This window comes from Oryza glaberrima, chromosome 12 (assembly GCF_000147395.1).
Source record: "Oryza glaberrima chromosome 12, OglaRS2, whole genome shotgun sequence".
NCBI lineage: Eukaryota > Viridiplantae > Streptophyta > Magnoliopsida > Poales > Poaceae > Oryza > Oryza glaberrima.
This window is the reverse complement of record NC_068337.1, coordinates 20,985,805-21,012,741: the sequence shown is the minus strand read 5'-3', so window position 1 is coordinate 21,012,741 and position 26,937 is coordinate 20,985,805. Positions and strand designations below refer to the sequence as shown.

Here is a 26,937-nt window from a genome sequence, read left to right as displayed (position 1 = left end):
TGTAGTAAAAACCAGAAGTTTGGAAAACCTACTTATCTAGCATATTCATTGCAGTAGAAGCTCCCCAACTTATCCAGATTTTATGATATCTTAAACTCCCAACTTATCTACATTTTAAGAAGTTGGCTTCAAACCAATTGCATTAAGCTCCCCCCAACAGGCTTGTCAATTTTTGTTCTCTCTAACAATCTAGATTTTCAACTAAATTATTTTCAACTAAATTCTATTACCAAAATCTCAAAATATAAAGGATTTTGACCATGTGTAGTTTAAAATATAAGAAAATTTTAACTATATAGTTACAATAGTTTTGGACTTGGGTCAATAATGGCAAGTTTAGGGAACTTCCGACAGCTGTACCAACAACAAAAGCTCCTCCCAACAGTATGGTTTTTTATCGATTCTAAAAAGCTGTAGTTATAGAATTAAAAAAATAAATAGAACTATAAGCTTTTCTAATTCTCAGAAGAGTTGTTTCTCGCAATCTTAACCTCTTTAAACAGGGTCACCATACCTTGGTTCTCACATTAGCTGCTTCGTGGTATCTTCAGCTCCTCTAAACAAGACCTAAGCACTTTTACTTTCATGCAGTGGTGACTGGTGAGTGCTGAAATGGATGTGTTTTGGCGAACTCCACAACACTACAATTGTGATGTGTGTACATGGAGAGCCATGCATCGCAATATCTCTCACAAGCTAGTGAATGAATAACTGGTAATTCACATGGACTGGCACAAGATTGAGTGGTATACAGATATAGAATTCAGGTGACACAAAAACTTGAGTTACACATAGTAGACGTTAAGTTCTTGGAAATGTTTCTCCCCCTCAACAATGAGTGACACAAAAAAAATAACTGGATGGATCATCCTACTGTGGTAAATAACAGAAAATGTAAATGTTCAATCATGTCTTCAGCTTCAAGTCTGGGTCTGAAGGTAGCGCCCTTCCGCGGTGGTTGAAGATCATGAAGTCCAGGTTAGCCGGGAATGAAACAATCCTGCAGTTGACATTAACACAGATTAGAGAGAAATGATGTAGTACAGAATAGCAGGGTATTATTGTGGATCAAGCCATCAACTATTGGATAAGAGCAGACAAAAAGCTCTGGTGCAGGCTCTCAAAGCTTCAAGATACTAAAGAAGATTATGCATTATGGGAGCGAATCAAAAGAGGTCTAGAAAAAAAAGGAAAAAAAGGAAGATCTAATTCCCATAAATCATCCACATTATTCCAAATTCAGGTGCTAATAAGTGAATTTCTGGTATGGTATGGTAGATTTGAAGGATTTGTGAATAAAAAGGAACACTCTAATGCCCTGAAAAGGAGGGAGATCAAGTACAAGATAAACAAACTTTGAGGATTAATTTATCACTAGAAGACATGGGACAATAACACCAAAAATATTTCACATATTTATTTGTACAGGTCCTCTGATTTGCATTGCACGAACATCAACAAATAGTTATTCAGTATATGTTATTCTATTCATTACCTATCAAGTGTTATGACTGCTCCAACTTTACACAATCACAAAATTAATAAGTTTCAGCAACATAATTCTGCCGCAATAATTTTGTTCTAATGCATATACCATGTAACTATGTTTGGAAGGTCCTGCATAATAAACAAATAAGATTTTTCTTGTTTCCAACTTATGGCCTACCAAGTATCACAGCTGCATCAAATGCACATGTGTTTAAATGATTGACGATAAAAAAAAATCAAGACTTGGTGTGATCCCAATTGACTTCTGAATCCAAAATCTCTGTTTGACTGAATTTTTACAGTTTCAGATATTTTACATTACTTACTACTGAGTATATCCTACCAAAGAACTAATGCACCGACAGTATTGTGTGCATGTTTTTTTTTTTCAATTTTCCATTGCAAAGTGTCTTTGTTACTTGCTTGTCAAACAATCAAACAAGCTCATGTTTGTTGGGAATTTCCATACCCTGATACACAACTGTCCTGGAACAACACCACAGTCGATTCTAATGATATTTTCAAAGATTATTGCTCAAAAAAAGATACAGAATCACAGCATCTGTAACTCCACTCCATAGTTTAGTTTCCACAATATGCAATTCAAAGTTAGAAAAGGGAACTACTTCGGAGTTTCTAAGACTGTCATCTTCAAAGCTAAATTATGGCTATCAGCCACCAGCGCATATTTACTCAACATAAGTAAAACAAATTAGCTCCAAACAGGTTTACCTATTCTCCTCAGAGTGAGGGAGCACTGAAAGGAACTTCGCTGGAACAGCAAGACCTGCCCACATGCATAAGGCCAACCCCAGGAGCAATTGCATCATTACCTGCATAATCAAAAGCATAAATTATGCAACACAAAGACACCCCAAGGCCTAATTTATCGAATTTAGAGCCAAGTTGCCAGTAAAACAGGCAGCTAGATCAGAACAACCAGGATCGAATTTGGAACCGGGTCACATGTAATTACGTAAACATACAGTGCAACTCATACACATCCAACCGCAATTTCAACCCATAACTTGCCAGCACCATTTTTGCGGAATTGGCATGCTTAAAGCAAATTCGGTGATAGTAACAAACAACTTTTCTCCTATCAAACAACCTAAATCACTCTTTTCTTTTTGTTTTTGTCATCTGGAAACTTTAGTTATACACAATTCATGGCCATCATCTACCCTACCCCCAAACTCACTGTCAAATCAAGCAACCCAAATACTACATGTTTTGACCACCACAGCTTTACGCAACAGAAAATCAACCATTCATACCCCGAAAAAAAAAAGAAAAGAAAGCATCGCGAAGGGATAAGGGGGAACACTTACATCCATAGGCGGACTCGAGAACTCCTCCTCCGTGATCTTCAGCACGGCGCGATCTGCAGCAAACGGGCACAAACAAAAAAAAAATCAAATCGTGCAACTTAGCCACCCACCAAACAGCAACCCTTCTCCATCCAATTCATCCCCCCAACTACTACTACTAATTACTATACAAGCCACAAATTTCGACGCGAACCAACCCTACCCGATCTACTGCCCCGATCCGATCAATCCACATCCTCAGTGGCCCGGATCCAAGCCCGCGGCGGGAATCACTCGAACCGCAGGGGGAGGGGGGGGGGGCGAATCAGTCAACATACACTGGATGGTGGCGTAGGCGGCGTGGGCGAGGAGGGCGCCGCCGAGGACGCCGAGCACGTGGCCGATCCCCATGCGGCGAGGTTAGCAAGACTGGAGGAGACGCCCGCGAGCTGCTGCCTGCCGCCACGGCCCGCTCTTCTCCGACTGCCGCCGTGCGCCGCCGCGTCCGGGTCCTCTCTCTCTTTCTCTCGCCCGCGATGCGACTCGATCTGCAGTTCGTCCCGTCCGGGGGATGTTGGATTCCTCTGCCGTGAAGAAGAAGGGCTACTGCGGTATCCCCTCGGATCCACCGTTGCTTGTGTCATCTAACGGTCCGGAACGTTTGGGGATCTTCGACTCGGAAAATATTGGGAATCCTATATAGTTAGGCATCCTCAAGGTGACCATAAGAGTGAGCCTTAAGACTTTTTTTCAGCTATATACATTGTGGACATGGACATAAGGCATTAAATGCTTAAAAACAGCTCTAAGCTTATAGTTGAACTTAAGAGATTAAAAAATAATATCTAATGGAGCCTATTAGCATATGGTTGCGAATTGGTGGTATGTTTCTTCTTTGATGGGACCCAGTGGGACTCGGCTTGTTTCTCATCTAAGGCCATAACCATTGTAGAGATAGATATAGCTAAAGCTATCTGCACATGGGCCCATCCCTATCGCTCATTCAACAACCCAACATTGAGGTTGCCCTTAGGGCATATGCTCGATGTATAATGTCCACGAGTACTTGGTAATAAGGTGAGACCCGTATTAGTTATGGTGTTTGCTACAATGTATATGGTAAGAGAAGGCATTAGCCTGGGTTCTACTTGTCCCACTTAATTGTATGACATGTGAGGGAGAAGAGAAAGTATTGTTATTTTATATTTTTATGGGTAGGCATTATGCATATTGAGAGCTTATCCTAAATACTACAGTATGGACTACTTTTATAGTGTATAAGGACTACTTTAGAGGCTTAAGACCCCCTCCTATTGCTACATTGTAGCTGCCCTTATATATATATATATATATATATATAGTTCATCCCCACTAAGTGTAGTTACTCTTATTTCTTTCTTATCTATTAAGCCACATCACCCTAATTATTTTTAGCATTTTAATGATGGATATATGGTTTAAATTTTCTCTTCTTTTTTTTTCTCATAATACCATGCAATCTTAATTTGTTTTGGTTTTAATAATCATGATATTGTATCTTATTTGTACATATTATGCACATCCTTTTATTATACTTGCTCTTACCAGTTTACCACATCTGACCTTTAGGCAAAGGTGTGATTTGAAACACTAACAGTGACCAAAAGTTGGATTAAAAATCCGGCAAAAAGAATGAAGTATATGAATATATGACTATATGACTACATCAATAATCAAGCCACAACAACGCAGTTCCTGTCACTAAGCCCTCCATTTCACTGTCTCTCATACATGACAAATCCAAGAACACTCTTTGAGTTTGGTGGATAAGGCCACCAACCAAGGCACAGAGAATTCAGAACTAGAAACAAACATTAACATTATTGCGTAATTACGTTACAAACTTACAGATGTAGTTTATTCTAACAATACGATCTTTCTTTGTTTTGTTTTACACCAACAACAGCACACATTCCCTCAGAGAAAGGCAACACCTCACACTGACAATTTCTGAAACAAAATGGACTCAAGCTGGGAACAGCGCAAATCGTTGTCTGAATTATGCTTCAGCCATGATGCAATCAATGGCTTGCTTGCAGATTCCAGTCATTGTTGCCTCTGGTCCATATACCTGCAATTCAGTGAATTAAGCTCGTCCGTTATGATCATGGGGATGGTCCAATGGTGTCCTATGTCTAATAAAGTTAATCTCTGACGAATTCTGATAAATAGTGTAGGAAATGGCTGAGCTAAGGTTTGCTGGAAGAACATAGTAAGTAGCCAGTAGGTCCATACCTCAATTGGAACACCAAGTTCTGCACCTAGTGTACGCATTTTGGCAAGGCCAGTTTGGTAGTTTGGACCACCTCTCCGAACGTAAATGTTCATCCGTGCAGCCTTCAATTTGGATTCCTGCCACCAGATTTGGAAGCCAGACAATAATAAGATGGATGAAGATTTTAATGGCAACAAGTGGGAGTGGTTGGGGACAGAACAACGATCCAATCGAAACTTGCCTTCTCTCTTAAAGCTCGAATGATGCCACTGAATGTAGCAGCGACATCAGTGAAGTTCGCTATGCCACCTCCAATGAGAAGAGCTCTCTTACGGCCATCAGGATCAGCAGTGGCACACTACAAAGATTCAAATATCATTTTGTCAGAGCGGAAACATAATGATCAGAACTGTCAGCCGAAAAGGTTCCTCTGGAGCCCTTACATCCAAAACCACTCTAGCATACTGCAGAACCTCCTCCTCGTTGGGAGCGCCGCTGTATTCTGCATAATTTCCAAGCTCTGACGCATATCCCAAATCTCCAACCTGGTAATATTGTCCAGTGTGTGAATGGCACTGATAAACTTCAAAACTTAACCTAAAAAAGATCTGGATAGAGTTAGACTTACAGTATCAGCATATATGACACTAGCACCACCACCTGCAACCATTGTCCAAATGCGCCCTTTCGGGTTCAGGACTGTGAATTTGAGCGATGAGCTTGTCTGAAAAATTACATCAACCTCAATTCAAGATTCAATATTTTGCATGCAGAGGCAGTGAAATTCAATTTGTATCCAAATTTAAGTGATATGTACTAACAGGCAGCAGACTTCAGAGGGGAAAGAAAGAAATATGAGGTTACCTTCTCATCCAGTTCATGGATAAAGCTTTCAGAGGGGCTGAGGACTCTTCCGAAAGGCAGAGGGAACTGAATGTTTCCCCACCTATGCCATGGAAGCTCTGGTTAGCATGACAAGCATGGTGAAAGGATTGAACTGGACACTATGTAAGCTAGAAAAAAAAAAGCCTGAATCATACTTCTTAAAGTTCTTAAAGGCAGCTGTGTCGTCCAATTCTCCTCTCATGTCTAGAGGATATGGTTCCCCATTCACCATGGTGAACGGATTCATCTCAAGGAATGAGAAATCCAAGTCTGCCAGAAGATCAATAGAATGAACTGAGTTACCTTGGAAAACAACAATTCCAGATTATTTTCATTTTTCAACTGTGAATTACCTTGGAAAACAGAATATACACCTCTGATGAAATCACCTATTTTTGTCCGAACCTGAAATTCAGACAGAAGACGTGAATGACATGAGCACAAGATGGCTAATGCAGACCAAAATAGGTATCATCAATACTAAGTTCTAACACTAGAGGAATTGAGTCCAGAATGGGAGAAAAGTCAACATGTTAAAAAAAAAAAAACAACGTGACATGGGGAAGGTGATACAATGTATAAGCGTACCTCTAACGGTAGGGTGGCAATCAATGGAGCACACGCATCAGGTGTCATTGCTTTCTCGGTGGGAAGAAAAACTGTCTTGACCTTATCCCAGTTCTCCTCGATCTCAATACCTCCACACTCCGAGAAGCTAATGGTGGAACCAAGCCTCTCTGATACAATAGAAAGATAGTACTCTTGATCATGTGGAACAAATGGCTCAACTATGAATGTTGTAATAGGAGCCTTGCAGCCACCCATCTCAACCTGCATAACAAGCATACCGGATAGCTTAGAATAGTTCTAACTAACAAGGTTTTAGAGGCAAAGCATGGGAAAATGTATAACTACCTCAACTCCCAACCGCTCTTTGACGAATTGGCGGACTTGAGCAAGATCTAGGTTGAGGGCCACAAGGCCACTCTTCCCACGTTTGCCAAACAGCATGTCGGGTTTCACAACCAACTTCATAGACGAGAGCCATGGCTCTTGGTTGACGAGCTCTGTGAAATCAGTTGATTCCGTGACCTAAGAAAAAGTACAGTTCAAATTAGTCATGGATTGCGGCACTATTAAACACAAACTACTGCAGAACAAAAGCTAATGCAGTCAAGAATATATCAAAACTAACTTCACTCTTTTTCACCCATAAGCGTAGCTAATCTAACACAGCTGAGTGTGCTTTTGAGTTCAAAGGAAATCAGAATAGATTGCTTGTTCCTATCTGGTATTTAGAAATATGACAACACTTAGCTTTTCATAGATGGTACTGAAATTCAACATGAGCCTACACCATCAGAACAAGATTATCCTAACCCAAACTAGAGATGTTGAATCTCAGATCCAAGATGAAGCTTTGGACCTCGGTAGCGCACATTAAACGTCTACCGTTATGGTTAAAAATCAAAAGAAAGGTAACCAAATATCAAAAGCAGAGCACTCCAAGTCAAAAGCTACCAACCAGCAGTGGAATTTCATTAGGAAAACCAGACACCGAAACCAAAACCTTGGTAAGGACAATAAAGCAATACCTCAGACAGAGTTTACACCATCATCGCAACAGATCTAAGACACACCTTGTGCATCACATGAGCCCATCCAACCCACAAACAAAAGCATCATACCATCATACCACTAATGAGATCCCATAGCACAAAGGATGCTACGATGATCGCAGGTTGCATCAAATATGCGAAAAGCTTAGCAGCAGTGGAAGTGTACGATTGCGGTAAACAATTCCCCATTCTCATTTTATCCAATTCAAATGTATTTCGCCCAATCACCCAAACAGATTTCGTTGCCAGGTACTAACCATTCTAACAAATCACATATACTTCCACATCAGCCGGCAGCTACAGCCACAGCTACAATCACCAGTTGACAACACGAAATTGAGCTCTCTTTGAGCAGAATTTCGCCTAATCGGAGCACACCTCCGAGTCCAAAACACCTCAGAACTCCAACCCTTACCCCCCCCCCCCCCCCCCCCCCCCGAAGATCCTACGAGACCAAACCGCGAGAGGTCGCCGAATCCACACGCTCCGATCCCCGAGCGCCGAGATCCACGCGGAATTCCACCAAACCACGAGCCGATCCAAGCGCGAGGAACAGAGAGGTAGATGGATGTGGTGTACCTGGGCGGAGAGGATGTGGAGGTCGATGGCGGCGAGGCGCTTGAGGTGCTCCCTGAGGAGGCGCTTGGAGTCGTACTCCCGGATCTTCTTCCGCGCCATGGCTCTCTGCCTCTCTCTCTCTCTCTCTCTCTCTCTCTCCCCCCACCTCCGCCGCTTCCAGAAGTTTCTAGAACCTCCTCCTTCGACCGAGCGATGTGTGTGCGGGTGCGGGCGGATCGGCTTGGGTCGCGTGCGCGCTGACGTATGTGGGTGGGTATATTTATAGGCGTTAGTGAGGCAGCGGCGGCGGCGGCAGCTGAGGTGGGTGGGGATGGGTTGGATGGATGGGGATCTGAATATCTGATTGCTCTGAATATCTGAAAGTCTCTGGTGAATCTCGAAATATTTGCTTGGTGATACTGAGCGTATACTTAAAATCTTGAAAGTGTATTGTGGGATTTATTTATATGTGAAAAATTATATTATCATAATTCTTTTTCATTTTCAGATAGTTATCCTTTTAACTTTTACTCTCTCCATCACATAATATAACAACATAAAAACTAGATAGAACATTACTGTATAATATATCTGCACATATTGTACTATTTAATATCTCATTCTACGTTGCTATATTTTGGGATGGGGGGAGTAACTCATATAAGTAGCGATGGGCTATGAGCAGATTGGGGATAAAATATTAGGTAGGATGACTTAGCTTTTTAAGGTAGTAGAGTAATTTCTATAGATATAATCACATATTGACAAGTAATAATAAAGTAGCATTATGTTGTTAGTTAGAGATTGTATCCATATACTAGTGTCAGGCAACATGTGAAAAACATCATAGTTACTTGCTGCTCTTCCACATCAAAGAAAAAAAAAAGTATATTACTACTCCTTCACTGTGTTCAGAAATGTAAGAGCATTTTGTACTTTGTGTTAATCGATTAATGTCTAAAATATTATATCTTGGGGAAAAACTTTTTTTCTTGTTTGGCCAAAAGAATACATAAACAATACAGATTCCTACAACTAGGTGGATTTCACTACATTCCACACTGCATTTTTTTTATTGGTTAAATCATGGGAGATCGAAGTCCGTCCATAAAAATTGGGGTTTTGGTGTACAATACAAAATGAAGCTTTTTTGTTTAAAAAAGCCAACTTAAACAATGTAAATGCTATGTATATTGATTAAATTTGCATATAATAGACCAAAGGTAGACCTATTTTTTTACTTGATGCTTGGCATTTTACAGTCCATTGCAGGGTATTTATCGTCAATACTTTTTACTCCATCCGCATCACAGCCGGCGGTACTCTATTCATATCAATAGAGATAGTGACAACTGACAAACATGCTCCTCTAGCTGAACAAGTAGTAATTTTGCACAACTAACATTAGTTAGAACTGTTCCATTAAAAAAATAATAGTTAAGGGCAGTCTCAACTCTCTATCTAGGATGATGTCTATGGCATTGACTACATTGTCATTTAGGACTTTTAGCTTATGTGACACTATATTAATTAAGAGAGAGAGTGAATAGATGAAGAAATTGGGTCTCATGCAAGACACAGCTTCAACACGAGAACCTATGCACTAGACACTATCAAGTTTTGCATTGGGAGAGAATAGTGAATTTATAATAGATGAAGAATAAATATAATCGGTAGAGAAGAGAGATGATGTATTTATTAATGGCCCATTTTAAGAAACCATGGGTTGTAGAGTGTAGTTTCTATTGTGATGTCTTATTGACATGACACTATAGACACTGTTTATGGACACTATGAATTAGGACTGCCCTAAGAGTTATGTCAAGAAAGCTCACTAGCCAACAGTGGTGGCGATCTACCTAAATTTGTACAGTACTAGTAGAAAGAAGAATTATGTGTTGATACCGTGACTCAGTTTTCCTTAAAAAATTACAAGAATCTTTAATGAACGCGAAGTAATCATTGAACATTTACGGGAGCCGAGGAAAACAAGCCTGTTATAGCTTAATTATATTTAAGAAGAAAGAGATAAACTTTTTTAAAAATAAAATAAGGAGACCCGAATACATGTTAAAATAAATTAGGGGCAATTACAAATTTACCACTATCTTGAATCGTTATTGCAAAACTACCACTAGAAAATTACAAAAATACCACTGAAACTATCATTCGAGTGACATCCTTGCAATATTGAAAAAACCGGTGGCAAATTTGCAAATGCGGCCTAAAATGTTACGCTCCAATCCAAACCAATTTATTTTAACATAAATTTATTTTAGTAATAATAATGTAGTTGAAATCTGCTAGCCTGTCATCTTTCTAAGCGGATGATGGTCGTTTTTAAGGAGGATCAGACACCGGTGCCTGCACAAATATTTGTGTCCGATAGGAGGTTGGGTATGTGTTGTAGGTTGGAACTAAAATTTCTCACCTTTGCGTTTAATACAAGCAGATAATACTTTTCCTGTCAAGATAGTCTCCATCACGATAGTTCAAATCTACGTGATCATTTCCGATCCCACTCAATCCTATATTTGGCAGAATGAGTTTATATTACCACACAGACTGGTGGGCAAATTGCCAGGATCATGAACCATATGTCTATTAAGAGAATAAAACCAAGCATCTCAATTCTGACCTCCCCAGATAACACAAACACGATATGAACATGATATGATAATATCAGAGTCTGTCCTGCAGAATCCCCACAACAGATCGCCCAAAACGAACTATTTTTTCTGTTTACATACTACTAACTAATATAACGGTTCTCAATCAACTCCGGTTCTCAATCAACTCCAAGTTAGTACATTCCAACATCAACATCACATCACATCTCACCGAAGCAAGGGAGGGATGTTCCTGAGAACAATTAACAATCACACGTAAAGGGCCAAACGGCCCTGCACAGACAAAATCCATTACATCCTACTACTACTCTCCGCCGTCAAAGACGGCGAACGGCAGCCATAGCTTTTGACCTGCTAATCTCTGAACATGTTAGACACGACGGGGTCGAGATGACATCGGGCATCACACCAGTCACTGGCATCAGGTTTTGATCCAGACACTCCATTCATCTACCTGCTGTGAATCACCAACAAAAGATAGCCTGCAGTTTTAGCGATCTTGGGGGTGGAGGAAAGTTATTTATTCATCTCGGTAAGAGTTAGCAGCTGGGGTGGAGGCAGGGTTCCTCTTGACGAACTGGCCAGCAGGGCGTGGACCCCTGTTGTGGACGTGCTCCCTGTGCACTGGAGCCCCTTCGGTTCGCTCATCGGTACCTGGGTTCTGCTGGAAGTCTGCTGTTTTGTTATAGGATCCAACTGGCTGGTATTCGAGATGAGTGCCACCCCTCCGCCTTTCTGCGTTTGTGACATGGCTTGGCTTCCCAACATCATAACCCCTTCCCCTGTTTGTGCCACCTCCTCTGTGGTACCTCCCACCATTGTGGTGGCCCTGTCGGCGTGGCGCATGACTAAGCTGCTGCTGCTGTTCTGCATTTTCATGGCTCTCGCTCTTCTGGTAATCGTCTACATGCCTCTTTTCTCCTTTAACTTCTTCACTGTGTGCATGATTTTCATCGTTCCAACCAATGTTTTCAGCAAGGTTGTTGTTGCTGCTGTCTTGTGGAGTAGCACTATCCACATGCCCATCCTTAGCATTATTGCCATGCGAATTTCCCTGGGACTGAGGGATGGTTTTAGGTTTCCAATGAGATCTAGATTGTGGTACTGTTCCACTGTGCTTCACATCAGATCTCAACATGTTTCTACGTTCATATGAGTTTGAATCAATGCCCGGTGCTGGCGGTGCTGCCATTTGATCCTTATTCTCATTCGAGTAGTTACTTCCCTCATTTCTCTGAGCCTTAACATGCTGACGCCTTTGCTTGTTAGCTGCACCATGTTCTTTGGCAACAGTGACTACTGATGAAACTGTTTCAGCTGGAACTGAACTGTTCCTGGCAGGAGCATCTGCTTGCTTGTCAGGTTCAGGTGGCTGATGCACAGTATGCTTCTGAAGTTCATGTGACTCTTGATAGTTGTCTGCTAGCTCAGTAGCTTTTGGTCCTACCAAAGTTGATTCATCTGTATTCCTTCTACGCCATGAAGGATGAGACTTTCCATGCCCCTTATTAGTTTTCTTGCCCTCCCATTTCTTGGCCTCAGGTGCAGTCTCAGGTTTAGCACCAGTAGACCTTTCAACTATTTCCTTGTCACGAATCTTGTTGTCCTCACAGGATTTTTCTGATGGTAAAATTTGCCTCAAATTCTGCTGCTGAAGCTCTTTGGACAGAGGCTTGGGTACATATCTCTCCATTTCAGCTCTTTTTGTTTTTGTAACATTCTCTCCATCGTTGGTGTTCAGCCCAGCTGGTTGAGTGGGAGCAACTACTCCTGTGCTCCTCATGGCATCGCCAGATTGCTCGCTGTGTCCTGATGGCTTAACTGGTGCCCATACAGCGCCCTCATTCCCATGTGGTCTCTCAATAGGCCGGATGGACTGCTGGTTCTTTCCTGATCTTTTTGCCTGCTGACGTTTTGGGTGGCTGTTTGAGGTACTACTATGAACTTCATCTGCCGGTTTGACACTCTCCTGCGGTTTGACACACTCCTGGTTCAAAGATCCAAATGAAATACCACCCACCATTATACTTCCCACAGTGACAACAGTACCTTCAGTAGGAACTATGGAACTACTGATGATAACACCAGCAGTTTGTGGTTTTGGCTCATTAGGGACTTTGACTGCATTCTGCTCATTGAGCGCTACTGGTGGATGCTTAGAAGTAACTGGAGCTTCGTCAACCTTTTTCTTATTTCTAGAGTGACGGGCACTCTTCTTGTTGTGGGCCAGGGTGTCATCATGTGATGTAACAACAGCAGTTGAAGTGTTTGAAAAGGCCTCAGCAATTTTCTTACCACTTTCCGTGCTTATCGCTCCACTGGACTTCTCACTAGGATTTTTTTCCTCTGACACAGCTTGCCTTCTTCTGTAGCCCTGCTTAGGCTTTGGAACATTAATGTCATGTGATTGTGCTACACCTTTCTGGGCTTCATGCTCTGAGTTCCTGGCCAACGTTGTAGTATTATGAATAGTAGGGTCTTTACCAACACCTAGAGTATGTGTTAGCACAGTAGGCTTGGGCTGTACAGAAAATTCAGTATGCTTAGGATCATTTGGTGGCTGAAGAGAATTGTGACCATCACATGCAACATCACAAGATTCAGCAGACAAATTAGCAGGTTTGGCAGTCTCTTCAAATCCAACCTTTTGCTTTTGTTGCACATCAGCAATATCTGGTGGTACATCATTTGAGCTCTTCTGATGTACTGATGAACGCCTATTCAGTTCTTCCAACTTCGCAAGAGCTTTTGCTCTTTGTTGTTTTGTCCGTTCCTCCTCCTCAGCTTGCAACTGTTTTGCACGTTGTGCAGCCAGCTCCCTCATTTTTGCACGCTGAATGGAAGAACCAATAAAAAAATAGTCAGTAAGAACATGGTTATGAATTCCTACCTTGCACTAGATATTACATTATTAGTTGCCTGTTTTCAACATTTCATCCATTGCATCCCTATAAATAATTCTACATTCTATTAAAAAACTCTACAGTCAAGGTAGCTTGCTAAATGCTGATCTAATTATGGCAAAAACATACAGCACAAGTAGGTAACTAACAACAACACTATAGGCGGTTTAAGGTAAAAAGTTCACATCCAAGGACAAGAAAAAAAACTTTAATACAAAGTTTTGCGACATGCATAGCTACAAGCCTTCAAGTCGCCAGAAATTGGTACATAACTTTGTATTGCGCTCTGTTCAGAAATATATGACATTATAGAAAGCATGCAGTCAAATTTCTTTAATTTTAATTATATATACACTATTTAGATGGCCGTGGGAAAACATCATTCATTAGATTAACATGAAAAAAATAAATTTCCATAGTGATATGATAATTTATATTTTTTAAAACTATAATGATCACAGTTTGATATTGGAGAACCATGCCAGCGTCCAGAATATCCTATATATTTAAATATATTATTTTATGTTTGTACTCACAAGGTTCAAATAAAATTTGAACCCAAAACAATGAAAAGATTAACCTAAGCATGTAACATGGCAAATTGGAAACAAACAGTAGAGCAGTAAATGTCCTAATTTAAAGCTATCAGATAATGATTCTATATTTCTATGTTTAAACTGCAAAATGAAGAATGGCCAGCATCTCAAATACATTGACAGTACAGGTTAATGAACTGGAAACTTGATGAAACAGTCAACTGAACAAAAAAATGCAACTCTTTTTCAATGGAATGTGTTACTATAAATAAAAGATAATCAAGGTAGTACGAAGTATTATAATCCTTTTAACAGATATATAAAGATACTACACTGGTTGGCAGTCAATCTTGAGAAAGCTTGTTAAAAACTACAGCAATAAATTGAAAACTGGAGTAGAATGATGGATGTATACTTTTGTGATGGTAAGAAATTGAAAACTAGGAAGGTACTAGATAAGCTCTTCAATATTGAAAAAATAAGTAAGAAATCTATAGCAATATACCTGAGATTCAAAATCTAGTGAAGATTGCATGTCATCAGTGACCATCACAGGTGCCAGTTTCAAAGCATCCTTAGGAGGTTGTTCATGTTGGCTATTCCTCGAACCAACAATTGGTGAAGAATCAGCTGCAGAATTTTCTCTCAGCCCCTCTCCTGCAAAATTATTAACTAACCTGTCTTTAGAAGAACCATGGTGACTGCTTCTTGAAGAATCACCTCTCCTATGTGTTCGATCACGAGTTGATTCGCCAAGCTTTCCAGCTGTGATGATTTCAGTTAATTCAGACTGTGAAGGTTCAAGAACAGGTTCATTTGGTAGTTTCTGCACCATAGGAGAAATATAAGAAACATAAGCAGGCAGACAGAAATGGTGGCAAAATTTGTAGTGGTGACAGCAGATGGACCATATTTTATCACCTGATCTTCCTTTGAACTTGTACTTTTTTGCATCTCCTTGGCTTGTTTGGATGGGAATGGTTCTGTAATATTACGTGCATCAACATTTCTAGCTTTGTTATTCAAACTCTCTATTTTCTCTATTAATGCCACATTCTTCTTAATGACAGGCTGCTGATCAGGAACAACTGAATTATCTTCCTTGAACTTCTTCCGGAGAGTACCATCATCAGCTTCCCGGGGGTGGGAATGTACATTTTCTGGAATAGACAAATGGCTTGTACCAGCTGGACCTCTATGGTCAGGTGCTGACTTCATAAGGATCCTATTCTTCTCATTAAAGGATTCTCTTATATCTGACCTCTTGTTCACATCAATCCTATTTCCATTTGGATGTGGAAGAAGTGGTGGTGCAGGTTGAGCATTCCTCTCGACTTCACGGGGACCTCTTAAGTTATCATGCAAAATCCTAGGCTGTCCTCGCTGGATAACATGTACTCTATCAGATTCGAAATGCTCATTGGGAGCTGTTTCATGTTTGCCAGGTCTGTTCTGAGGATGTCCAGGATGGAACTTCTCGTGCTGGTTGGGGAATTGATTTAATATTCCAGGTTGATGAGGACCTCCAACAAAAGGTGGATCTCTCACATTGGGATTGTTGAAATTTGCTCGCGGAGGACCATAATATCCGTCGTAAGACATTGGACCTTGGTAAACTGGTCTAACTGGAATGACAGGCTGGTTCATCATGTAGGAATTAGGAGGCACAGAAAGATACGCGTCTCCATTTTTAGGTTGATATCCACCGTGTCCTGGGCCCTGCCTTGCTGCTGCTTCTGAGCTGGGCTGGAACTGACCATAATAAGCGAATGGTTCAACAGGGAAACCACCACCAGGGGGGCCTAGTGGTCTGTATGGCCCACCTGGTGCTGCTCCTCTGTGCCACATTCCATCAGGAGGATGACCTGGAGGCGCATGCCATGAATCAAAATGTGGTGGGGCCACACAAAAGTTGCCAGGGTAAGGCTGTGGCTGCTGAGCTTCGTTTGGCAGACTTGTACCCGGGAAGGGAGCACCTCCATCATACACATGCTGATCTGTCTTTATGTTATCCGCAGACTGGCTATTGGAGGACAATATTTCTTCAGCAGGTCCTAGCACACAAAACATTACCAACCACACAGTAAGGCAATTGAAAGTTTCCAACAGCAATGAGCATTATCATCGATGAAAAAGCAATTTAATTAGTAATACCAGCTGTTATGCTCTTTCCTTGTTCATTTTGCGCTGTCTCTTTACCAGAACTAGAAGTCGGGCGGCCCTTAGAGCTATGACCTAGAAAAAAAGGATGTAAACTGTAAAGAGAACATTCGCACATCAACGCATTCGTAAAAATACTGCAATTAGCCAAAATAGTTCTGTTCTAATGGCAATAGCTTTTGTCTATGTTCCATATGCTCAATATAGTTAAGAATTTAACATGCTAAGTCAGAGAGCACAATGTTATAAATCCAAAAGAAAAATAACAAGAGACGTCTTACGATGCAGATTACCTCGTTGACTGTTTGACTCGGAGCCAAGTGTTGGGAAATCACCGGTACTTAGAGTAAACCCATGTCCATGTGATGAAGATCCCTGCATAGTTCAGATCAATAATATGAAAAACATGTTACATCCCAGCCAGTTATAATAGGTTTTGGTGTGGTTATTACCGATTTGTCAATAGTTCTTATTGATACTTTCATATTCTCTGAAGAATTGTCTGCAAACCGGGAAAGTTGTGAGCTTCCTGGTCTTGTCTCTGCACTTCGAGGACGATTTGTTGTTGTTTGTAAATGATTGGATGGAAGTGTGCCCGATGCTGTCGATGGTCGAGAACTTGAACCCCAAGCATTAGGTGAGTCAAGGGATTCACTACCAGCTGTGGAAGGTCTTGATCCTCCACCAGAAGACGGTCGGCCATTAAAGTGGCTGGGTGAATTGGAACTTCCATCATTCTTGGGAGAAAGGAGTGAAGAGGAATTCCATGCATTTGGGGTTGTAGATGTGGGTTTGCTACCCCATGTAAGGGTGCCCCTAAAATACATACCATAAACACATCACAATAGCAATCACAAGAAAGAATACATACCATAAACACATCACAATAGCAATCACAAGAAACATCGAGAACTCCAAATAAGCATATTGCATATCTAAAAATATTAAATCATAAGCAAGTGATAAGTATAACAAAGAGGGCTGCTTACTTTGGAACAATTTCCACATTGGGGTCAAGACCATGATTTTCCAACCTTCATGAGGAACTCGTGAATCAGTTCACATATAAACAAATCAATAAAGTCAAGTTATGGGTAGGCCAGATAGAAATCGAATACCTCTGACTTGGCAAATTAATAGGTTTTGGAATTTTTCCAAGAACGGTCATGCCAGATTTCCTTGCAGGGGCAGCCCATCTGCAAAATGTATCAAAGAATGAAGTTTATATAGAGTACCTCATCTGCTTAAATGCTGACGTAACCATGTACTCCCTCCGTTCAGCTATATAAGGTGAGTTTTCTTTTTGCACGTAGAACAATGATCCAGCAGAAAGGACTAAACTGCCCCCAATTAGTGCCTTAATTACATACATGCAACTTCATAACTCCTACCGCGAAAACTACTATGGCACGCATGCACATTCAATGCAATAACTATGAAGCCAAAACAACTGCATGCATTTCATCGCAAAGAGCCAGATCCTCACGTCAAAACAGAAACTAAATTGTCATTTGAAGTATTAAATGCTATGCTGCAGAACCAAGTTAGCAGGGGAAATGGAGCAAAAAAAAATATTACTCTGAAAATAGTGTGTGCCTTATATAGTTGAACATGCATACAAGTAAACCATGCCTTATATAGTTGAATGGAGGGAGTAACAATTAAAGGAACTACCTTGAGTACACAAGCATAAAAGGAATACTATTGAAAAAAAAATATAAAATATACAGTCTTGAACGGTAAACTGATGGCGCATAATCATCTACTATGCAAAGAAACCGCGGGAATACCCAAAGGCGCTTTAGAAAATGCCATCAACAAAGAAGCACATACACAAGAAATGATGATTTCATTTAAATCGCATGAATAATTGTGTCTGAGACCAAAAATCCAAACGACAGCAATATGCCAAATCGTGCTTGACGACATATATCACAACAAATCTTCCAACTTTACATAAAAGCCACTTGACCAAGGCGCAAAAGTGAAATCAGTAGACCTATAGAACTGGACAGTTGGATAGGCTTTGGAATTCCTCAGACATGCTTACTGCGAATGGACGAAACCTAACATGGTACGAAACCTCAGTTATCGCAAACTTCATGCATGCACGTGTACAACACACGTATGCCAACACTGAACACTGCACATTTCTAAATTGTCCACACTGAATAAATACTAAGTAGAGCACTCTGTTCATAGACGAATAGATAACTACAATCATTTTCTTAAATATCATTCTCATGCCACCACACTGGTAAAACCATCTTCTGAACATCTCGCAACCATTGCCTTGATGCACCGTTGCCCATTGCCCCCACAAACACTAGATCGGACCAATCCACCCAAAGAACACATGACCTATATTACACACCACCAGAAACTACTATCCACACAAATCAAACGAAACCAAAGCTTCATATACCAGCATAAGTGACACACCCTATCAAACCGGTGGTAAATAATCTAAAATTTTCCTATAATTTCAGGCTATTACACAAACATAACCAAACTCTCCGTTCGCAACAATGCACAGATTTCTACATGCCCAACCCATCCAACATCCCGCTCGCGACGATTAAAAATAAAAAATTAATTGAATCGCCCGACCGCACGAGGGCGGCGGCTCGGGGCGGGTGATGAGGGATCGCGAACCTCTTGTCCGTTGTGAGCAGGCTCGACGCCATAGCTCCTCCTCCTCCTCCTCGTCCTCCTCGCCTATAGGGAACTCGAATTCCGGGGGTACCGCCCAAATCGAGCGCAGCCAACCTCCGCGCCGCGCCCCCCCTTCACCGCCGAGCCAGGGGAGATCGGATCTCCAGCGACGCCGCGGCCCCCCTCCTCACCGCCGAGCAGCCGAGGGGGTGTACGAAACCCTAGGCCTCGTCCTGAGACTGGGCTCCCAACCTCGGATCAGCGCGCCTACAGGACCGGAGCGGCGGCGGCGGCGCCGAGGCGGAGGAGGAGCAACGGGCAGAGCCCCCCTCGGAGCCCCTGCCGGCCGGCGACCGGGAGCGGCGGCGGCGGCGGCGGCGGAGGTGGATGGCAGGTGGGCCCCACGCGTCAGAGGGGAGACGGCGACGGGATGAGAGAGAGAGAGAGCAGGGAAGAGAAGAGAAGATGGGAGGAGGCGTTCGTGAGAGCGATATAATAATAATAAAAGGGAGGGGGGACGCGTGGCGGGGCGTGACTGGGTGGGGCTCGTGGGCCCACCCTGTCAGGCCGCGACCGGACGCGTGGCGGGATTTGAGTGGAGGTGGTTTTCGGTGTTTGGTGTGGCTACGCGGCGTAGATGATCCTGATGTTTCGTGTCGTGCGAGCCAAGGATACATGCGTATATACAGCTAGCAACGGGCAACGGCAAAAAGAAAAAAGAAAGAAGAGAGGCAATTGCAAATTTACTACTCTCAAATATTTGACACCGTTAACTTTTTAGCATTACACATATTTAACAATTCGTCTTATTAAAAAAATTTGTGAAATATGTAAAATTATATGTGTACATGAAAGTATATTTAACAATGAATCAAATGATATGAAAAGAATAAATAATTACTTAAATTTTTTGAATAAGACGAATGGTTAAACACGTACTAAAAAGTCAACGGTGTCAAATATTTTGAAACGGAGGGAGTACTACTTTGAATCGTTATCATAAAATTGTCACTAGAAAATTACAAAAATGCCACTAGAACTGTCATTCGAGTGGCATCCTTGTAATATTGAAAAAACATGTGGCAAATTTACAAATGCCTCAAGAAAAGAGGCAATTGAACTCGATCTCCGGTTCGTATTTTCTTCTCGATTTTAAATCTTATTATTCTTGGCAATGCTATAAGGTCTTATAATTTGAAACGGAAGTAGTATTATATTTGTGGACCCGAAATTATTTTCAAGTAGTATTATATTTGTGGACCCAAAATTATTTTCGGAACTGATGTTTTTTTGTCACAAGAAAATTAGAGGATATAAACTTTTAAATTTTCACCCGTCGGATATGTGTTATGGATGATCCTGTTGGAATGACAGGCACTATCCCCCACTGTGGTACAACACATTTGTTGAGTTACAAGGCAATTATATTCAAATTATATCAAATTTATAATTACATTATATATATTTATGCATAAAAGTTTTTTTGGAGAGAATTTCTATATAAAGATATATGTAGCTAATCCCATTATTTTTAGCTCAAGCAAAACAAATTTGCCATAAATTTGACTCATCCAACATAAAACATACATGGGAATTAAGATAGGATTTTCCCGAGCAGCTGAACAAGGATGAGCCAAGATTGGATGAGAGAATTAGATTTGGGAAACGGTCTCCACTAGGCGTTCGAGCCAAAAAGAAAAACCGAATGCTCCTGCGTCCGTTGCCCTAGCAAACGAACTCCCTTTGCATCGTCCTGAAAAGCGATGTCATCATCGAGCCACAACTTCAAACCTACACATTTGCATGACCCTCATGTGGCATAAGTTCTAGCTTCCTCCTTGGCCTACTAATTATCTACATAGGGCCAATCGGCTGCAGCGTCGACATGTGAGCGCCAAATGACCAAGGGACTTGACCACCAAGCACATGGTTGTCGTAGCGGAGAGCTGAGATGCACTGGGATAGGAGAGAAAGATGACGAGTGTGGAGGTAGATGCAAAGGTGGCCGTTGATAGGAGAGAGGATAAGGAGATGAAGGGATATGGGACATGAGGATAGCAAGAAGTGAAGTGGGATCATCTAGAATTTAGACTATTTACCATTCAATTCGCGTGCTTCAACTTTTTTACCACCTAATTCGCATGTCCTCTATAATATATCATTAGAAGTGCTAATTAGTCTATTTGGTACCACTTTCTCTATTTTTAATGTGTTTCTCATTTCTTAATTCCATTTGTATATTTTTTCAAGATTTGTGGACGTTTTTGCCCCTGGGCCCACCTGTCAGAACCAAAGAGAGAGATTTCTCTCTGGATCGAAATCGACCGATCCCTCTCCAGGTAGCGCCCGAGACCGGCATCGGTGCCGTCGACCCCGAGCGCCGCCGCGCCGCCGCCGGACGCGACCAACCCCGCTGCCGGGCGCCGCCAACCCCGCCGCCGTGGCACTCGACGCCCCACCGGCCCCAACGCTCCGTCGTCACTGCTGCTCTCCTACGTCGACAAGCTCCCCACTAGGTCAGTCAGGATGATTTAGCATACAAAAACCCACCGAGGAGGTCCTTGACATCAGGTGTGGTGGGATGCTGACTTCAGAGTTGGCGACATGCTTCTTGCTGCCACCAAGATGCACCTTGAGCACCCGGAAGTTTGTTCCTCCTACAACAATCCTTCCTCTTTCCTGAATTCAGTTTCACAAAACTAATCAGTGTGAATCCATCATTTTCAGATATCTATCTGTTTCTGACGCTATGAACACAAATCAGAAATTCAGAATTCAGAGGAGGCGATGCATATGCAGGTATCCTGACTGACCCAGTGGGGAGCTTGTCGACGTAGGAGAGCAGCAGCGACGACGGGGCGTTGGAGCCGGTGGGGCGTCGAGTGCCACGGCGGCGGGGTTGGTCGCGTCCGGTGGCGGGGCGGCGGCACTCGGGGTCGACGGCGCCGATACCGGTCTCGGGCGCTGCCTGGATTGGGATCGATCGATTTTGATCTAGAGAGAAATCTCTCTTTGGTTCTGACAGGTGGGCCCAGGGGCAAAAACGTCCACAAATCTTGAAAAAAAATATACAAATGGAATTAAGAAATGAGAATCACAGTCAAAATAGAGAAAGTGGTACCAAATAGACTAATTAGCACTCCTAATGTAGAGGGTATGTGAATTGGGTGGTAAAAAAGTTGAGGCACGCGAATTGAATGGTAAATAGTCTAAATTCTCGGGATCATCTGCGCTGGTGCCTTGGGCATCTCCGGTGCACACTTTGTTTCTAGAGGGTCCAGACGCTTCCACGAGTGTGGAAAGTCTAAATCCGACCATCATAGTAAAGGAAGAAGTTGGGTCCAATCGTCGAAATAGAGAATAAAGGTGAATCAAGCCACTAATAGAATGATAAGTTGGACGGTACTCACAGTATGTTGTGGTTGGAGCTTAACGATTTTGTTGCAATATGATGAATAGCCAATATAATGGCTTCAGTAATGAATAGGCACTCTAATGGTAGTAAAACTAACACAAAATACGTACATTATAATAATTTTATATACTTTCTTTTTTTACAATAAATCTATCTACTAAATTATTATGGACAAAGCAACTCATTAGTTAATTGGCATGATCCATGCTATGCAATTAAAGAGAAACCTTTTCCTTTGGCCACCTAAAGAGAGTCATCTACAACTTGGGTAAAGGGACCCAGATATAATTGAATTTAGCTTGCTAATGACGTGGTTAAGCAATTGCTCCATCGTATCTAGACAGGAAGCTATAAAGGAACTTTGATGAGAAACACTCATCACCTGATGCACTTTCCTTTTCATGCATGCATCTAATTAAGCATCTTTTTACTACTAGCTTTCTTGTAAAGTTATAATCTGAAACTAGGCAACAAAAACCTTTGTCTGATCGTTTGGTTTTAATTTGCTCTAAACTGATCGCCAAAGCAAACCCCAAATCAATTAATTATACACATGATAGGAGAGAGCTCTTCACGGGAACCATCTCATCATTCACATATAGCAACCTGTGAAAATGGACAGTATGTGCTTTCTTAGACCTTTTGTAAGCAGGTACTGTTGCTACAATTAATCAAAATTGCTACAATTAATCAAGAGACCCAACCTGTTTTTTGCTTTTATGGAGGACACTTTATTGATTTGTGGGCTAGCCAACAAAGAAGTGAATGATGCCAAATTATCAAATTAAGGAACTTCTTTATAGGTAACAACATGTCAACATATCATGCCTGCAAACAGTGAGCCGCCAAAAAAGGTACAAGCACTAATTCATGTCTTCCATGGAGCAATTTTGCAAATGGCATGATTCTTTGCATTAAAGAAAGAACAAATTATCCCCTTAAAAAAAGAAAGAGCAAATTATTACCAATACAAAATAATTTTACAGAAATATTGGAAGTGAAAAGATTTGCCATTGCCGCAAATGAATCAATTTGGAAATTTATATGTAAAAGTTGAACCGAAGAGATCGACGAGCTAGGAATCAAATTTAGTTCAAGCCATCGAAATGAGGTTCGTGAGAAAAAATCAGATCGTTTGTTGCAATTGAAAAGGAGCAAGAGAAAGACAAATGCCCCATCGATTAACTAGGAGTTGATTATAAGCTAAATCAGCTTTATTAGCGATAAAAAAATAATTTATATAAGTAAAAGTTTTATATACCTATTTTAGTGACTTAAAAGCCAATATTAAAAAAAGCACATTAAAAATACCTGAAATCAGTTCTAAAGTTAAGTTTTTTCTTGACACATTCAATGTCAACCCTACCAAATTTTAATAGGACAACAAACTAAACATACTCTTACCAATATCACCGTACGAAATGTTGATAATTCTTTAAGTCTCCCCCTTAAAAAATCTACCAAAATTTGGCTTTAACCAAAACATATCCTAACACCACCAAAACTCACTAATGCCGAATGTGCCAAAATTTAACATTACCAAATTGAACATTCACTATTAGGCCAGAACTCACGATGTCACCTAGGTATTACCTATACATTTGTCAACAAATTTTTTTAAAAAAATTTAACAAATATAATTATAATATAATTGTGGTGTAATTACATTGTTACTTTAAAAAATCCCTCCATAATATTCTATAATTACATGTGTCGACAAATATACAACAAAACTGTTGTGGGGCTATGTCTCCTCGTGTAAGCCCAATTTCAGAGGGCCTGAGGCCCATTTGTTGGTGGGCCAAATTTTCTCTTGGGCTGGGCCTCTCTACTCCGGCCCATAAACATCCCATCGGCCATCTCTGCAACGCCTCCTCCCCGTGCGCCGCAGCTTGACGACGCCGCCGCCGCTGCCGCTCTCGTCCCCTCCCGCCCGCGCGCCGCCGCCGCCGCCGCCACCGTCAATCTCCCCCTCCCCACGGCGACCGCCGCGGCAGTCACAGGTACACCCCTCCCCGTCTGCGCCCTTTTCTGTTCTGCTCCTCCTCTTCCTCCGATGACGACGGACGAAGAGCTGGTAAGGCCTCAGGCTAGCGGGGCCAAGAACATGGGATTCGCCAAGTTCGATTCCATGTCGGAGCTGCACTGCAAGATTCCCACTGTCCTAGTTCGTTGGGGGCTTGGCTTGACGGTTAGGCTAACTTTCATTTTTCGGATCTTCAATCCCGACGGCCACATATGGTGCCGTTCTTTTGTTTTTGGATCGATCGTTGGTCTGGTGTGGTGTGGAGAAGAATGCCCGGCAGAGCGATTGGTTGTGGTAGAATTGGAATATTTTTGTGGGGTAACTCTGGTTTTTAAGTGTTAGGGGTTTGATCTTTTTTTTTTTTTGTTACATGTTTTCAGTGACTGGTTCAGAGACTGAAGAGTGGGTGGAAGGAGATGCCTTCGATTCAAAAGGCTTTGCCTCCAGAGCTTGCTGATAATGTGATCAGAGTAAGTATCAGTTCTGCGTTACGTCTTTTCCGATCGACGACATCAACACGACCTGTGCGTGGTGATGAGCAGTCAGTCCTGAATTTTAACATGCATGGTTAGATCGGTTATATAGTCAGTCCCAAACTTTCTTACATGTATGGTTATTGGTTTGAGCAGCTCTATAGTCAGTCCTGAATTTTCTTACATGTATCATCTATGGTTATTGGTTTGAGCATTTCTATAGTCAATCCCTAATTTCTACATGTATGGTTCTTTGGTTAGAACAGTTCTACAGTCAGTCTTGTAAATGTTTTACATGTATAGTTAGAGCAGCTCTATCAGTGAATCACCCTAAAACTTTACTTAAGCTTTTCCAAAACATGTCTGTCATGCCTGTGTAGCCTGATTTTTCGTTGTGTTTATTTATGAGATACCATTGCAATGAAATGAAATAATGTCAGATGAGGCAAAAATGTCATTTGCTGTTGAACATTGTTTTTTTTCATGTTGTAGCTGTACCGTGAATGCTTAAGGAGGGCCAGGTTCATTGGGCATCAGGTACACATATTTGGTTTTCACTTTTCCATCTTACTATCTTGTGTTGCGTGTACTCTTTCTGAACACATATCAACTCACAGTTCTCTACTGAGTAAGGGTGTGTTCGGATGAGCAGGTCGGGATCTGCTCATCCCAGCACGCAAAACGAAATGGCTCATTAGCGCATGATTAATTAATATGATTTTTAAAGCCACTTTCCTATAGAATTTTTTTTACAAAAAAACACACTGTTTAGTAGTTCAGAAGTGCGCGCGTGGAAAATGAGGGAATATAAGCTGGGAAATGGTAGTGCCGAATGAACCCTAAAAAGTCTAATTATCCCATCTTCAGATCATCCTTTAGACTTGTATTCCAAATGGAATTTTGGGATACTTTCCTTTGTTTTCTTTTCAGAAATCTGTCTAATTATCCCATTTTCACTTCATCCTTTAGACTTGTATTCCAAGTGGAATCTTGGGATACTTTCCTTTGTTTTCTTTTCAGAAATCTGTCTAATTATCCATTTTCAGCTCATCATCTAGACTTGTATTCCAAATGGAATCTTGGGATGCTTTCCTTTGTTTTCTTTTTAGAAATCTTATCTAATGAACTGATGCTTTTCTGGAAAAATCACATAGTAAGAAGGATTATTTTTTTTAGGCACTTCATATTGATCTCCATAAAATGTAGATGAAAAATATAACCGGTTAATCTTTTATAAAGTTTGCAAGATTCATGAGAGTCAGGTACACAGTGTGCAATAAAATCCAGCAAAACTAAGATTAAGAACTCTTTCCTTTTTCTTTTCCTGATTTTATGGGATATCTTTTATCAACTTGCACATGTTTTTTCCTGACTGAATTGTCATATCTTGTTACTCAGAAACACAATACGGGGCTTCTTGTTTCAATGGTCAGGGAGCAGTTTAAGAAAAACATGCATGAAACTGATCCAGAGAAGATACAGAAAATGAAGGATGAGTAAGTTACTTCTCTTTCCACACCATTGTTTGGATGATACTTCTTATCGTTTGGTACTTTATATTGTTTGTACATATCTTCTTATTGATTCTTGCTGTGCAGTGCGGCAAGGGGCCTTATCAATCACATTTTGTACGAATCTGAGAAGATGACAGGACGCAAATTCTCAAGTTAAGAAATTTGAAACTAGACAATCAGTGTGATGTATGAATAATAGTAAACAGTGACGTGATCTTGTGGTTGCTGAATTACTTTGTTTTTTTTGGCACAAGGTTCAACTAATCCTTTGATGGGTCATTGAGTTATTAAGGTGGTTGTTTTCTTTGGTTTCGTCTACTGTGGCTCTTGACTCTTGAGGTGTTTCACCCAAGCTTGCAATATGCTACTTGGGCATGCTTATACCTGGGTCATCTTGAAACCTGGAAATATGAATCTTCAGTGATTGATAATGCTTTCTTTCAGAAATCAGATCCATAACTTGTAGTCCTTTCTCCTGTGAATTATAGAATATTGAAACTTCACACAGCTA

The 26,937-nt window shown here is 41.2% G+C and overlaps 4 protein-coding genes across 6 annotated transcripts; 1 reads left to right on the top strand and 3 right to left on the bottom strand.

Moving 5' to 3' along the window:
* Nucleotides 1-729: 729 nt before the first annotated feature.
* LOC127756562 (membrane magnesium transporter) lies at nt 730-3,380 on the bottom strand. The gene is made up of 4 exons (XM_052281917.1): nt 3,137-3,380; nt 2,820-2,872; nt 2,221-2,321; nt 730-1,000 (listed from the first exon to the last, which is right to left on the bottom strand). The coding sequence occupies exons 1-4, from the start codon at nt 3,207-3,209 to the stop codon at nt 907-909; spliced, it is 321 nt and encodes a 106-aa protein (XP_052137877.1). The 5' UTR covers nt 3,210-3,380; the 3' UTR covers nt 730-906.
* A 1,131-nt stretch (nt 3,381-4,511) lies between these two features.
* On the bottom strand, nt 4,512-8,384 carry LOC127757906 (ATP-citrate synthase alpha chain protein 3). Its single transcript, XM_052283497.1, has 11 exons — nt 8,136-8,384; nt 6,853-7,029; nt 6,526-6,768; nt 6,291-6,342; nt 6,093-6,207; nt 5,917-5,998; nt 5,681-5,776; nt 5,496-5,597; nt 5,294-5,410; nt 5,073-5,189; nt 4,512-4,908 (listed from the first exon to the last, which is right to left on the bottom strand). The coding sequence occupies exons 1-11, from the start codon at nt 8,232-8,234 to the stop codon at nt 4,837-4,839; spliced, it is 1,272 nt and encodes a 423-aa protein (XP_052139457.1). The 5' UTR covers nt 8,235-8,384; the 3' UTR covers nt 4,512-4,836.
* A 2,377-nt stretch (nt 8,385-10,761) lies between these two features.
* Nucleotides 10,762-19,444, bottom strand: LOC127756672 (protein MODIFIER OF SNC1 1). 3 transcript variants are annotated; one of them, XM_052282035.1, is made up of 10 exons: nt 18,999-19,444; nt 17,462-17,539; nt 17,333-17,377; nt 16,796-17,159; nt 16,637-16,718; nt 16,338-16,418; nt 15,105-16,237; nt 14,689-15,009; nt 13,389-13,577; nt 10,762-13,265 (listed from the first exon to the last, which is right to left on the bottom strand). In XM_052282035.1, the coding sequence occupies exons 1-10, from the start codon at nt 19,028-19,030 to the stop codon at nt 11,265-11,267; spliced, it is 4,326 nt and encodes a 1,441-aa protein (XP_052137995.1). In that variant the 5' UTR covers nt 19,031-19,444; the 3' UTR covers nt 10,762-11,264. The 3 variants fall into 3 exon arrangements, with proteins under 3 accessions (XP_052137995.1, XP_052137994.1, XP_052137992.1); XM_052282034.1 differs by having other exon boundaries at nt 10,762-13,577; nt 14,689-14,779; nt 14,861-15,009; XM_052282032.1 differs by having other exon boundaries at nt 10,762-13,577; nt 18,999-19,443.
* Nucleotides 19,445-24,295: 4,851 nt separating this feature from the next.
* On the top strand, nt 24,296-26,730 carry LOC127756745 (uncharacterized). Its single transcript, XM_052282122.1, has 5 exons — nt 24,296-24,416; nt 24,820-24,909; nt 25,405-25,449; nt 26,311-26,408; nt 26,511-26,730. The coding sequence occupies exons 2-5, from the start codon at nt 24,856-24,858 to the stop codon at nt 26,581-26,583; spliced, it is 270 nt and encodes an 89-aa protein (XP_052138082.1). The 5' UTR covers nt 24,296-24,416; nt 24,820-24,855; the 3' UTR covers nt 26,584-26,730.
* The last annotated feature ends 207 nt before the right edge of the window (nt 26,731-26,937 follow it).